This window comes from Ostrinia furnacalis, unplaced genomic scaffold (genome assembly GCF_004193835.3).
Source record: "Ostrinia furnacalis isolate ACB-3 unplaced genomic scaffold, ASM419383v2 OfSCF2054, whole genome shotgun sequence".
Lineage (NCBI taxonomy): Eukaryota > Metazoa > Arthropoda > Insecta > Lepidoptera > Crambidae > Ostrinia > Ostrinia furnacalis.
In genome coordinates this window covers 1,281,442-1,296,596 of record NW_021132293.1, presented here as the reverse complement: position 1 = coordinate 1,296,596, position 15,155 = coordinate 1,281,442, and the positions used below count along the sequence as shown (strand labels likewise).

Below are 15,155 nucleotides of genomic sequence, written 5' to 3'. Positions count from 1 at the left end.
CTGTGCGAATACCTTATTTTAAGTAGGGCAGATAAATTCGTGGAAAGAAAAATTAATAGCTTTTCATTCATACCTAATGAACAGAAATGAATTTTCCGAATCGGTCGGACGAATTCTCGTAAGTACTTAGAATATCGCAACTGGAATTACAATATTACAGTAAAGTTAATTATCATAAAATGGAATTGCATCATTTATTATATAATTATGTAGATAAGTAGGTTATTAAAGGATTGGCTTACCACGTGTATCATACTGAACACTGACGTTGAATTCTGAAGGAAAGTTTACAAATCAAATCGTTTAAGTAGGTACCTAACTCCTCCCCTTATTAATAAAAGTTACACCCTAGTTGAACTCTGGTTTAAATTGTCATTTAGTATCGAAATAAATAAATAAAATAAATCTTTAATCAAGCAAGAAAAATTCATAAAAGACGGTATGACAAACGTTCACAACTGTCATTTTAATCCAGTGTTCATCCCATGTGTAACTTTTTATTAATAAGGGGGTTAGAGGACAACTGTAGGCAGCCGTCATCATAATTATGTAGGTAGGTACCTACTCCGGCTCAGGCACCCAAGTAGGTAGCTAAAAAGTTATTATTATTATTTGTTCGTATATTTTATCTCAGCTTTGGTGCTGGTAAGATTAAAACCAGATACGGGCCAAGCCAAGTATCTGATCTATAAGTTATTATTATTATAGTTATTTGGCAACTCAAACAATTATAACTAATGTTTCCTATTGTCTTCAGATCACATCCCCTTGGTGGTGGGGTCCGTGGGCCCGTACGGGGCGCATTTGCACGATGGCTCAGAGTATGACGGTAGCTACGCGGATACCACAACTGTACAGGTAAGTTAAACTAGGTACTTTTAAGTATTAGAGCTTTCGATAACAAATTCGATAAAGTACACTTAAATTCATCACTTAATACACTGGACCACAAAGAAATAAGTAGAGTCGGTTTAAAAACCTTCTATACCTAAGTACCTACTTCAAAACTGACCTGGCCTTAAGAAATAAAGACTAAATTAATATAAGCTTTTTATTTTAATAATGTACATTAAATGAAAATACGTAGTTTTTCCAGTATTTTTTGCTTCATAAAGCTAGGTTAGGTAAACTTTTGAAGATATTGAAGATTTTATAACCAACCCTTTTTCTTTGTGGTCCAGTGTTACATACACTGGACCACATAAATAATAATATTTCATAAATAAATCTGTATACATCCTAATGTAGGTAAGTATTATTTATTGGTATCTCAAAGTCCGTGACTCTCTCCGCATGAGGCACACTGAAAAACCAGGGTTGACCTTCCTTATCGTGGGTCATAATGACATAATGCTGAGTGGGGTCCTATTGCAATGACCCTCGCGATTGCGACAATTTACTATTCATCTCTTTTGTACAATTTTCGCAACTTGAATATAAATGATTGTGTAGGGTATTAATTAATAGTCCTTACTTTGTGATGTCCCATTGTAATAAATGTCTCTATACATATAGTATATGTCTATCTAAATAATGCTGAATTTCATTAATAATGTACCTACTCATTATCATAATACAGATAATGAAGGCAAGTGCACGTAGGTACATTTAACATAGGTAGTACCTACATACTTATTATGATGAATTTATCAACCCACGCGTTATCAGGACAAGAGCTATCGTTTGCTAATCCACCAACGTCACTAGCGTACTCTTATACATTTATATTGCATTGGGTAGGTAGGTATACTTAGGTATAGACTGAATGACCGATATTGATTTAATTTTGAGCAGACAGTCCGATAATATTTCCAACGATTTATGATGCACTTTATGATGAGAGAATGTTATACCAAAAATAGGTACAAATGAATGAAAGCTCTCACTAGTAGGTATCTAATGAATTTGATATGTAACTGACATTGCAGAGCGGTATTGATTGGGCTTCTGATCAAAGGCGGGAACTCTATATTGCAAGGTGCATTTTTATAAAGAGGGAATGAAATACAAAAAATGCATATCACAGTGGAAGCTCGGGAGTAGAGAATAGTGTGGCGAAACGAACGTCGCTTTGTGTAATCACCCACACTTGTCACGCGGGCCGCGCCGCGGATTTGTGGATTAGTACTGGCGGTAACAAAGGGTTTAAGGGCACGACGCACGCTGGTACATGACAAACGTACAATCTTTGTAGATATACTCACTTTTGAAGTGATATCTTATGTCGTAAGATTATCCGACGCGCATTGTAATTCTTTATCTAAGTACGACGCACGATTTCACAGTTGCCGATGCAAGTAATGTGACTCTATTACCATAATCTCTATCTACCGAATATTTTAATTAGAATAAAACTTTGGGTTATGTCCTTTTATACCAATAGGTCATTCTTAACGATAACTTCTATCACTCGGTACATATTATTTCGCTGTGCTATCTACGCCTACATAACACTACCTAACATACAGGCCTACCCATAATCCCCGTTTACGAGTCAAAGTAGAAATGTAATAGGGCGGTTTGCCATTTCCTCCCCAACTTCACACACAATTGATTAAAGAAGTGATAAATGTGCAAGTTTCCTGGCGATGTTTTCCTTCATCCTCGAAGAGCGAGACCCGGAAAAATAATTATCTACTGAAAAGGCTCTGAAAAGTCATTGATACCAGTCAGGATGGCCTAAGAGTTTCGCGATTCAATTATATCTTAAGAAGTTATAATCCAGACGAATTAACGATGTCCAAAGCTCTTAACCGAAGTCAAAGTAGGCACTTAATTATAAAATGTACCTACTTATACCCAATTAGGTTTGCCAAAACTCTTTGATTGCTTTCATTTTGACATATCTTGACTCGCGATCATAACCCACTTCGCTGCAAAGGGCCACGGCCATTAAAATAGCTGTCCCGACCGAGGAAACCTTGGCCGGAATCTTATATATCCCCGTTTATAAATAAATGAACCTGACTGCCAACTAATTAGGTCTATCTCCACGTCATCGAGAGCTTTTAGAGGCGATTCAGTTCATCGAATCAATTCCACTAAATGTTAAAGGTGAGCTTTCCGACTAAAAGCAGTAAATTCTAAATGAGTATTTTTATTATTGTACATTACGCCACGAGATTTTAGGGTCCTTTCAGCCTCTAGCGAGCATAAAGTGGTCCAATGCTTAGTCACGCAATTTATTACACAGTTATAGTTAAGTGTTATTAGTAAACTAGAGTAGGATAATGGTTTTCTGGTGATTTTTTTATTCGGTGATTTTGGATTTGATTCATTTTGTAATAATAAGGGCCTGTTCAGATTCAGAGAGTTATGGAGATGCTTGTTGCTGTTTACTTATGACAAATATCCGAGTCCTGTGAAAACAAAACTATATTTTATCTGGCAGATAAGTACCTACCTAATCATACTCCTGTTCCTAAAGACACTTTATCAGCAAGTAGTAGGTACACAAGCTGTGAGTGTAAATTAATAACTGACAAGCTTCATTGTTGAAATTAGACAATAGAAAACTGTATGAAAAGCTTTACATAAAGCTGAAAGTTATTTGTTGAACATTTTGGAAAACTGATTTAGTTGAAAATCATTTATAACAGAAATCCAAAATAACATGATGAAAATCCGTAATTTTAGCCTTAATTCGAAAATGTAATCGTTACCAAAAATTCTTAGCGAATAGAGTCGCTTCTCAAACTGTGGGTTCGAGTCCCCCCTAGGCAGTTCGAAAATTTTCAAGTTGTTTATTTTAAAAATTCGAAAATGTAGTTTTAGTGAAAACTGATGTTGTCTGGTAATGTGGGATTACCTAATTAGTATTTTAAATCTTTTGTATCACAGATCCAAATTACCTAGAGGTAGGTAAAAACGTTTTCAGAAATTTAATTTTTTCTTTAATATTCATTCCATGGAAATGACATAGACAAGACTTTTGATGCGATGAGAATATTCGGAACTCTTTACATGTAGATAGAAGTTACTCGAACTCAGACAGTTAGTATTTTATAAGTAGGTATTGCTCTCTAAAGTTATAGTTTAAGTAGGTAGAGTCTGCTACTTAGGCACTTTAGAGTACCTAGAGCTCGCATAGCCTGATAGTAGTAGTGAATTAATATCTACCTAAATTTTGCCCAAGTAATATTTAAGCTTTTATATTAGATAAACTTCCAAATTAAACCTTAATGAGGTATTTTCCGTTACCACAATCGAAATAGGTCAATTTCGACGGTATTGCTAATCCAGGCCGTGTTTCTATTAAATATAATTAACACACAAGTTTATTTAATTCAGTTAACCCATTATAGACTGAGTTTTCTTAAAGTGTCAGATTTTTGTTTTTTTTTAAATATGTTCATAATTATGGTCTACATAATGCTATACAAGCATTAAAAATTGATCCGACCTGTAATCTAGGAAAAAAAATGCTGGTACCATATGGTACCGCTAGCCTCTTACCGTGTCAGTCGGTTAAAACATAACTTTATCATGGTTTTTATAAAAATAGGGTAAATTATATATTTTATTATTATTATTATGTGTATTAATATACAAGCAAATAACAGAAGTGATATTAAATGTAAAAAAAACTGTATATTGGGTAAGGAATATTCATTTTTATCTTTGAATATTCAAAAATTTGGAATGGAGCTTGGCATTGCACGCTGCACTTAGATCCACGTAACATTTCCTATACTATAATATTGTTCGAGAGTTGCAATTATCTCGAGTTCGTTCTATAAATATCTGCTTCGTCTTGGGACCTTCATCGTTCTCCAAAACTGCCAATGTTTCGTGTAAGTTACATCTAAAATAAATAAAAACCCATGGTTTTGTAAAGGATAGGAAACTATTTTACTTTATCTACCTGTATACCTTATATACCATTGAATATATCACATACTTCGCAATGAATACAGTAAAAATTAAAAATCATAAAATAATTAAAAAGACACGGTATGCGGCTAGCGGTACCGTACGGTACCAGTAATTTTGACATACAATATTTCCCATTATTATTACCTATCGACGTAATTTTACACCATTTCACAATAAGAGCACTTATGGAGAATACAAGATTGTAACAAAATCAGTATTTTACTATCACACAAAAAAAAATACGATCACATACTTGAATGGTGCGTCAATTTTTAAGAGAAAATTTTGATGCGCTCACTTCAATCATCAATTAGACACAACTGAAAAGAATAACTGTCAATTTTTATTCCTAGAAGCATAGACCATATCTATTGGCTACGACTTGCATCAATCAGAGTACTGCATCTTTTCACGTGTTAATGTATAGAGCCAAATTAAAGCACACAAAAAAGTGGTACCATATGGGACCGCTAGTCTATAATGGGTTAATGAAAACAAAACCACAATACTTAATCTGTTTATTAAAAGCTAACAAGTTCAATTGCCACAACCGGTTCAAGTATCTAATTGCAAAAGGTAAATTAGGTATTTGTACGTTAACATGCTTTAACTGACCAATTAGTTACCAAACGTAAATAATTTTCAATGAATTCAATACTCGTAGCAACGTAGGGAATTCAATTTTCACAAATAATATAAAATATTTCTAATGACCCCATACTGAACCCCGGGCTCCATGAATGCACAGCCTAATAAAGGTTGAAAGCGGCAGCTAAATCGTAAAGAGGGCCGTAAAGTTGCCGGCAAATTAAAATTTACATCGCCAATATGAAAAACTCCCTCGCCATTCCTCGTCTTTTTTTCGACCGAGAGCATTTGACTGGGGTGGACAGTTAATTAACGAAACCTAGAACAAATGGCCATCAAAAGCAAACATGAAGTAACAAAAATACCTACTTCAGCTGTAATTAATTTTGCGATCCCTTTGCTATTGTTTGAACACGGTTTCCCCGTTAATTGTATTTTCCACTTGTAATGCGTGCCAACAAAGTGGCCAATAATATTTACCTCTTTTCTAATGGGAGATATTCGCGTTCTCATACAATAAACTGGGTATGAAATCTTGAAATACAGATGTGTCGGTGCGAACTGCGAACTCTGTCACACACGGTTTTACTCACAACTTAAGTAGATAATTTTGAGTTTCATGTTGCCACTAATTAATTACGCACATCCTTTATCAAATCACAAAGGCGAGAATAGACGGAGTCGCTGTAACCAGGAAAAGTGCCAAAATTTTCATACTTCCAAAGGTTTCAATAGAAATACGAAATTGCTTTAAGGTTCAGTTTGTGAAACTTCTTTGTAGTAACTAAAAAGTTAAATAATGTTCCATCTGTTTCCAGGTAACTTGGTAATTTACAGATTAGGAATTCTCTTTAACACTAGAAAGACGGGAGCAGTCATTTGACTGCAATTTGAATTTCAAACCTTAATAAATCGTAGAGGTTTTGACTAAAGTTTCTGATAATTTGTGACTTTTATTATTTTGGGTAGTATTTCAAAACTACATGATTAAATTATTTTAATTTGCTTTTATTATTATTTAAAATGTAGTTGTACCTATAAAAACGGCGCGCTTACTCTTTGGACTGATATTAGTAAAATGTTTATAATATGAGGAGACTGTTGTTGTTATGGCGTTAAGTACTTTATTTCATTTGATCACAGAAGTATACATAATATATTTCATCATTTCAATTCATTTTTAGTATGTTATAACATTTTTGAGTATAAACAACCATGCCTCACACCTAAGATAAGAAGAAGTGAAATAACTACTAAGTATGTGATGGATGTCGTAAGTTATTATTTGGATCTTGTTATGATAATAAAACAATAAAATGCGTAAAAAACGAAAGAATGTAAAAAATAAAATATTAACTTATTATTAATTTATTGTTTTGTAAAACATAATCTAGTATTTTGTGAACAAATAGTGTTTTATTACGAGCGCGGACATATGACCGGCGTCCGTCTTTCTAGGTAGGTAGTTAAAATTTGCCGTCTTTCTAGTGTTAACATGGTGAAACATAGTAAAATAAAATAAATCATAAGGAGCCGCACAATAATTAACTGCCTATAAACCATTTACTAATTAGAGAGTTTTTATGGTCTAATATTACAGAAAACTCGTTAAACTAGGTACTTATTATCGTACTGATAACTAAGATCTTCCTTTATCGAATAATAAACAAAAATATAGCTATTCTGGTCTTTTCCACTTTGATCACCAAGGTGTTCTTACTCATGGGTGATCTAAGGAAACCAAAGTGTCGCCTGGAGTCCATTTTGATCACCTGGGTGATCAAATCCAGGTGATTTAAGTGGAATAGACCACTATTCTTACCCGCCATTTCTTCGTAGACAATGCGCGACTGGCACCGGCCGCGGGTACAGGCGCTCGTGGACGCTGGAGTGGACCTCCTGGCGCTGGAGACCATCCCGTGCCAAGAAGAGGCGGAGATGCTGTGCGACCTGCTGCGGGAATTCCCCGGCGTCAAAGCCTGGCTGTCCTTCAGCTGCAAGGTTAGTCCTACTTCATCGCAATCATGCAAATCAAGCAAATGCTACGATTATGCAAATAGTACCTAAGGTATGAAATTAGCTACGCTGCTATCTAAATATTTAGCTTGCTAACTAGTATTTAGCGATAGCTATCGATCATATTCAAGAAGTTCAGGAAGGTAATGTTTAACTCAGTTTTGCAATAGATTTACCTGGGACCTACACTTCCTATACATCTGTAGGTAATGGGGAGAACTATCTTCTCCATGTGGACGAGTTAATGTAAACACCTGTCTAAATGCGAAGCATTTAGTTGGGTTACCAAGCAGCAAATGTACAGTCGCGGAATGAAAAGGTTCGTCACCTTAGTGTCGGTTTTCGCTTGCTCTAGATACTGTAAGAGTCAAACCTGCCAACATAACCGTGCAAGAAACAGTGCTGCTAACATTTAAATAAGGGACAATATTATTTGATCCTCTAAAAACTAATTGATCTTTTTTATATGTGCACTATTAAAAATAAATGATGTATTTTATTATATTTTATCTTTATATTAATTATTGTGTCTATATTAGTTGATCTACGGATAAATTATGAATGATCTTCATTTAAGGTAACATAATATTTATGTTTAACATACTCTTTTAATATTTGGTAAACAAAAATAATATTTGATCCTCTTTTTTAGTTATTGATCTTTAATTTTGTTAATTTGATGATTTTTATAACAAGTTTGCCTTTTAACATTGATCACCTAATAAATACATTTCGATTTATGTATAACTTAACTTTAAAATATATTTGATCTAACTAAAAATATTATTGGTTAATATTTTTAATTAAAAAATATCTTTTAATTTACTCGATACTTTGTGGTTGAGTGACAATCGTCCGTCATTGGTCGTTTACTGAGTTGGCCAAGGGCTTAGCGGCCAATAAGCAAGCAGAATGGTACATTGCCATGTTTGTTTAAATTACAAGCTTTGCTTAGTTTGGGACTAGAGGCGCTATGTAAAATAATTTTATACTTCTGGCATCCCTGAACCTGACATCATAATTATTACCTCTTTATTTTTTTCAAATCGCAAGGTTGATTTTCTCTTAGTATACCGATCTCATCGTGTTGCTAAATGCGATTATGGATAGCGCAGGACCGTTCATTGTGGAAAACCTTGGGGGAGGCCTTTGTCCAGCAGTGGACGTCATTTGGCTGAAACGAACGAACGAACGAACGAACGATACCGATCTCGACCGTGATCAGTGACCATAGAGTCGAAGTCATCTGTCAACGGGTCGAATCGATACCCGATAAAAGCACTAAACGATATTTTTTTACTTTTAGTGCGACATCAGTACCTCTAGTAGGAAAAACTTTCGAGTTCGTTTCGTTGCGTATTCAAAGTGTCATCGAAAAATTTTGTATGAAAAATTAAACAGCGCCCCCTATATTATAGCCGCCCTAGGGGGCGCTGTTTAATTTTTCATACAAAATTTTTCGATGACACTTTGAATACGCAACGAAACGAACTCGAAAGTTTTTCGTACTAGAGGTACGGGTCGTAAGGACCTGATAAGTTTTTTTTTCCAAATATTTACTTTGTTTGACGAAACAATTGCAAAACAATATTTATCTTTCGTACTACTGAAAAGACCGAATATATCCATCCCGTACCAACGCATGCAGCACCTAAGGTCAATTCGACCCGATAACGCAGTATGAACGTGTTAAGTATGCTATTAATAAAAAATAAAACTTTAAACATCAAGTGGCTTTAAATAGTTTCCATCCTTTGACGACAATTTATTAAAAATAAGTACCATAACATAATTATTTTGAAGATTATTTGATATAGACAAAAAATAATTTATACATATCAAATTATTTAAAAAAGTATCACGATATTGAATATTTGGTGCTCATTTCTCTTATTTTTGAGGACCAAAAAGTAACGATCAGATATAATTTTTACATCTCAAAATGTTTTTGCGTAGTTCAAAAGAGGTTAAAATATCGATCGATTTCATTTATTTTATGTCTCAAAGAAAGAGGATCAATCATTAAAATAGATGACCATTTAGATTTTTTTATATGCCGTTTAAGCTAATTTAAAAAGATCATTTAAATACATGCCTTTAAATAAATATGACGTTTGCTAACGAATAAGGTTTTGCTTGTTTATTTATCTATCCCATCAGTGCAATATTACAAAATTTGTAGTTTTTTAATAGAAATAATAATGGCAGGTTGAACCAACAAGAAGGTTTTAGTTTATCAATCATAATAATCTTCTTGACAAGATAAATCGTCAAACAACTTTGATCTGAATAATTTTGAACTTTACTGACCAGTAGCGGCGTAAGGGGGGGGCGGTGGGGGCGGTCCGCCCCGGGTGCCAAGCATCAGGGGGTGACACAAGTCGCGCAGATTAGTACTCACTGGCACATTTGCATGGCAAATCTGCGGTCTATGTCATGATGCGGGGGGGTGGGGGAATGCGATTNGGGGGTGACACAAGTCGCGCAGATTAGTACTCACTGGCACATTTGCATGGCAAATCTGCGGTCTATGTCATGATGCGGGGGGGTGGGGGAATGCGATTGTCTTCGAATCGGTAGGTAACCCCAAAATCCTAGGGGGTACCAGGGGGCCAGGGGGTGCCTTAGGACTGGAGGGGGGGTGATCGCCCCGGGTGCCAACACATGCTACGCCGCCACTGTTACTGACGAACAGCTAAAGATTTATTTTCTCTAACTCGAGATTATTCTGTAACATAGTTTCAAAAGGTAATATGTGCTCGCGATTCGTTGAAGGAATCAATTTGAAAACTGACGAACCTTTTCATTCCGCGACTGTACCTAACGAATCTAGGGTTAAAGTTATTAAGTCAGCATTGGTTAGTAGTTAGGTGCGGGCTGGTTGTGTGCATTGGCAGTTATGTCGGCGACTCCCTGCCAACTGCGAGAGCGCGTTTATTTGCTTTTGCATTTCAATGTTTTCAGATATGTAAACGAATTTAGATTCTGTTTGTATTTCCTGGTACGTTCGAACTCGGTAAATGTGGAATCTTGACATGAACACGCTTAATTAGTTTGCAAGTTTTCGAACTCGCGTTACGAGAGTATCGTAACATGACTGTATCTTATTATTTAATTAATGATATGTTAACTTTCTAAATGAGTAAACTCCCGGTACACTTGAAGGCAGGTGTTAGATATGATCTATATTATACTAAGGAAATTAATAAAGGTTCTGTAGACTGAGGTACCACAAGAGGTACAGTCCTCTCAACTTAAGCTGAGAATTGCATTTGTGTGAGTGCACACCGATAGTTTAGAGTGACAATCGGCTTGAAGCGCGGCGCGTCCCGCGCATAGTTTATTATAGCAAGCGGCCTGAAGCGCGGCGCGTCCGCCACGCACCGCTTCCTTGCCGCTCACATACTTCACTTCACCCCCGGTACTGGTAGCAGATACGTGTAATTTTATGTAATTGTGTTCCAAATATTAGTGAAATGGCTCCTACTGTAAGTGAATTTCCTGTACGAAATCCATTAAGCAGCCAAGTGAAAGAAATTTTATGCAAATTGAATACGTATTTTAAAGGTGTGAACGAAAAGTTTTTAGTCTGTTTTTATTTTGTAATTTTATAAAGTTTGTCTTTTTGTTGTATTTTGTAAGGCTGGCTGGACGCCCTCTCTATAAACGGTGCTCGCAGAATATCAGCGTCGAGGTACTTCGTGCCTTGACATATGCTGAGCGAGGACCTGTTTTTATTTATTTATTTATTTAAAAGGATGTGTCAAGTGTCGTTACATCGGTCCAATTGGTAGCAAGTGTTTTATAGACTTCCTTTTAAGAAAACATTAATTTTATTTGTATGTGTTTTACTAACGGTACTTTTGGCGATCACTCACACAAATGCAATTCTCAGCTTAAGTTGATAGGACTGTATTTTGTTAATTATTTATAGCCTGACCAGGAACATAAAAACCCTGGCATAGAGGCGCTTCAATTGCATTTGATAGTGCAACAATGGGTACAGTCGTACCTGTATTAAATTAATAGGCTAACTTTATGTATCAGGATTCAGGATTATAGGCTAATTTAATATTTTCATAAATTAACAAAAAAATATTATATTATAGGTAAACTGGTTTAAATAAATTAAATGAAACCATCAATCGAGCAAGTAGGATTTTATTATTATTCATCAATAATCAAATTCTGAACTTGAATATTCAACTACAATGTCTGCTCATGAACGCTTCAAACTCGGTACTTCTTTCCCAATTCCATAAAATTAAATACTTACAAAGTGACAAAAAACTTTAAAATAGGTAGTTGAAACAAACCACAGCTAATTTTCATAGTTGACTGTACTATACGATAAACATGTCAGTCAATTTGACAACCTTTGTCGGAAACATTATTCAATGAAAATATTGTCCGAACCCTTAGTATTTCTCTTCGACAAATACTTTAGCACATTGTGAACCACTTTTCTTTCACGATTATAAAAAGATTTTAGCAATTTAATTCACAAAATCAATTGCGCGCATTTAAAATAAAGTTTGTTTACACTTTGACAGCAATAGACTGACATGCAAGGAGACATGTCAATGACGTTTTCAGTTACTGTTGCCATTAAAAGAAATTAGTACCATTAGTTTTCCGCAACATGGCGAGGGTTTTTATGTTCCTGGTCAGGCTATATAACTTACTTTTCCGAATGTGTGAAGAAAAGTACCTAGTTAAAATGCCTACACAGAAAAATAGTTAAAAATATTTAATTTGTTCACAGGACAACCAGAGCATAGCACACGGTGAAAGTTTCCAGAAGGTAGCAAAGAAGTGTTGGGAATCAAATCCCGACCAGTTGGTGGCAGTGGGAGTGAACTGCTGCGCGCCGTCCTTCGTGTCGAAACTCATCAAGGGCTTCAACGATGACCGGCCACACAACCCCATTCCACTTATCGTCTACCCCAATTCAGGCGAAAAATACAACCCTCAAATAGGGTAAGATCGCAGTTAGATAGCGGCCCACTTCTATGAAAGCAAACGGCCACACATTACGCGCTTCAGGTGGCACGGGCATGACGTAGTTACATTTATATTCTCGATAAGGCGCATAGTTTATTGCAAGACAGTGTGAAGTATTCAACATTGGTATTCACTGCTCTAAAATGGCATTAAAGTTTTATTGTTATCATTGAGAGAAGAAATTGAGTGGGTGGCTCAAGAATACTTGATTAATTATTCTGAGACAGTCTACGTTATTTCTTTTAACTTAAATGATATCTCATTGAGGACTGCTATTTTTAGCTTTATAAGGGCAAACGTCAATATTATGAACTCAAAACTATAGGCAGACTTAAAGTTACATTATAATATTAAGTGATTGAGGTAAACGGGTAAAATAAGTTTTAAATATGCATTTAGGTCACCATCAATACAGCTACTAATGAACATGCTTATTGATCTTCAGCGAACACGATTAAAATAAACTACTTAATGGCTGGCTGCACATTTATCAGGTCAGCCGTCTATTTAGGCAACAGCTTTTGCTGGCCTTAAATAAACAAACCGGGGTTTCCATTAGATAACTATTTCTTCTGACCCTGACCTTTATGTCAATTATGTCCGAAATTATCCGCCGGTGGTGGGCTCAGCTATCGATAAGGCGCTAATTCTCTACCTTGAATAATAACAATAAATCTCCAAACACTTTTGTTATTGTCTGAGGTAAGATTATTAAGATCAAGATACGAATAAAATAACGTAATGGAGTTTTATTTTTCACGTTTTTGTACAAAAGTTTTCCGTATTGAGCACCGCATTCGCTTTCGTAAATACGGCAAAGATTGAATGAGAGATAGGTGTGAATCAATACCTTGTCTGTTGTTGCTTAGATGTATTTCGCAGTAGCCATCAATGTCATCTCCCGTTAGTATCGACTCTACAGAATACGGAATGTTTGTTCTTAATGCTTTAAAATAAAGAAAATAGTAGGTACGAGCTTAGAGCTCACATAATCCTCTATAAGCATTAGGATATCTGAACAAAACGTTGTAAAAATGTACCCACTCAAAATAATATTCCAAACTAATGGAAAGACTTTTTCAGCTAGAGCTTTCAATTTTCGCGAAAAATCTTGCTGACCTTTAAGAGATTTTGAATTTTTCACGAAATACTCAGTCTCGTATATTAAATAGTCTCATTTAGTCCCAAAAACTTTGCACTAACCTGGAATCTGATTACAGCTGGATAGACCGGGACAAGTGCGAGCCAGTAGAGGTGTTCATCCAGGAGTGGCTAGACCTGGGCGTGCGCTACGTAGGCGGCTGCTGCCGCACCTACGCTGCTGACGTCACGCGCATCCGCAACCAGGTCTGCCGCTGGCGCGACCAGTACCGTTTCGCCAAGTACCAACCAGAGACCAACGTGATCGCCAAATAATGTTGCCATTTATACTGTTTCCTATAGAATTAAGTATACAAGTGTATATTCTGAGTAAACTTTATGTGAATATAAGATTAATAAGTATGATTGTGATTTCATTTTAAGATATTGTCCGATATGATTCTCTTGGTCGTTATTAAAATTCTAAGAATAAGACAGGGAAGCAGGCCAGACGGTAACTTACAATTAGATTGAGCTTCAACGTAATAAAAATTAAAGTTAATAACGTTACGACTAGGTACCTAATTCCTATTAGTTTGATAATTTGTCTTGCTGAATATAATTAGTAAAGTTTTTACAGTTTAACAGTCAACCATTGGGGAAGCAAGAAATGATTTCATCATAGGCCTATGAAGTACGATTGGTTTAACATAGCAAGGAATCAACAAGTATCTAACAATTCGCATAAATCATTATTAGACCTTTCGATAACTGGATAATTAATTTATTGTTAACAACTTGACGAAGTGGGTCGCCCTAGGGTGACCCCTCGGCTATCAGCCATGATGAATTTTTCTTACTCGCTGAAGTTTCTTTCAACAGGGAAACAAGTCAAATTATGAGTTTTAATAACTTCTTCAGAAGTGGCGAAAGACTCAGTGCCGTGAATGCAAAATTCTAGGTGACGACACCAAATTGAAAACGAAATTAAAAAGCTAACGTTTGTTGTCGGTCCCGGCGACGAAACGACTGTCGCTCCAAATTTTTAGCGGCTATGAAAGAAATGAAAACATTCCAACATTTTATCAACTGGAGCACGAGGAATGAGCACGTAATTGAATCGACTTCTTTTATCTCGTAAATGCTTCCCTATATATTACACAAATAGGCATTAGCGATTTTACCTGACCGTTGTTACGAGAGATTACTTTCACCTAAGTAATTCATTTGGGGTTTTTGTTGATAGATTCATCCAAATTCCAGATACCACATTACGATACACAATATCGTATCAACAAAAGTAATTGCAATTTAGCTTTTGATATATCACAATATTTGTCCACCAAGCCAGGCGACGACATGGTCAATTAATTAGTTCCTAGATTTATTTTTACCTAAACAAAGAAAGAAAGAGAGAAAATACTGATTGAGAAAAATAGTTCACCGGCGCGGATTCATTTCGTAAGTTGCTCTATTTTGAAACCGCCTATGTTCACCAATTAGAAGCAAGTTAACCAATAAGATGGCCCATAAATACCGTGACCACTATTAGTATTCCGGGCACAAAGAATTGGACATCGTGATGAATTATT

The 15,155-nt window shown here is 35.7% G+C and overlaps 1 protein-coding gene across 2 annotated transcripts in view; it reads left to right on the top strand.

Moving 5' to 3' along the window:
• The window catches only part of LOC114354552 (homocysteine S-methyltransferase 1), a 29,092-nt gene extending 15,106 nt beyond the window's left edge, over positions 1-13,986 (top strand). For both annotated transcript variants that reach the window (XM_028306977.1, XM_028306976.1), the window contains exons 4-7: positions 758-858; positions 7,303-7,464; positions 12,245-12,459; positions 13,704-13,986. In XM_028306977.1, the coding sequence (XP_028162778.1) occupies positions 758-858; positions 7,303-7,464; positions 12,245-12,459; positions 13,704-13,899 (674 nt within the window). In that variant the 3' untranslated portion in view covers positions 13,900-13,986. The remainder of the gene's footprint in view (positions 1-757; positions 859-7,302; positions 7,465-12,244; positions 12,460-13,703) is intronic.
• The last annotated feature ends 1,169 nt before the right edge of the window (positions 13,987-15,155 follow it).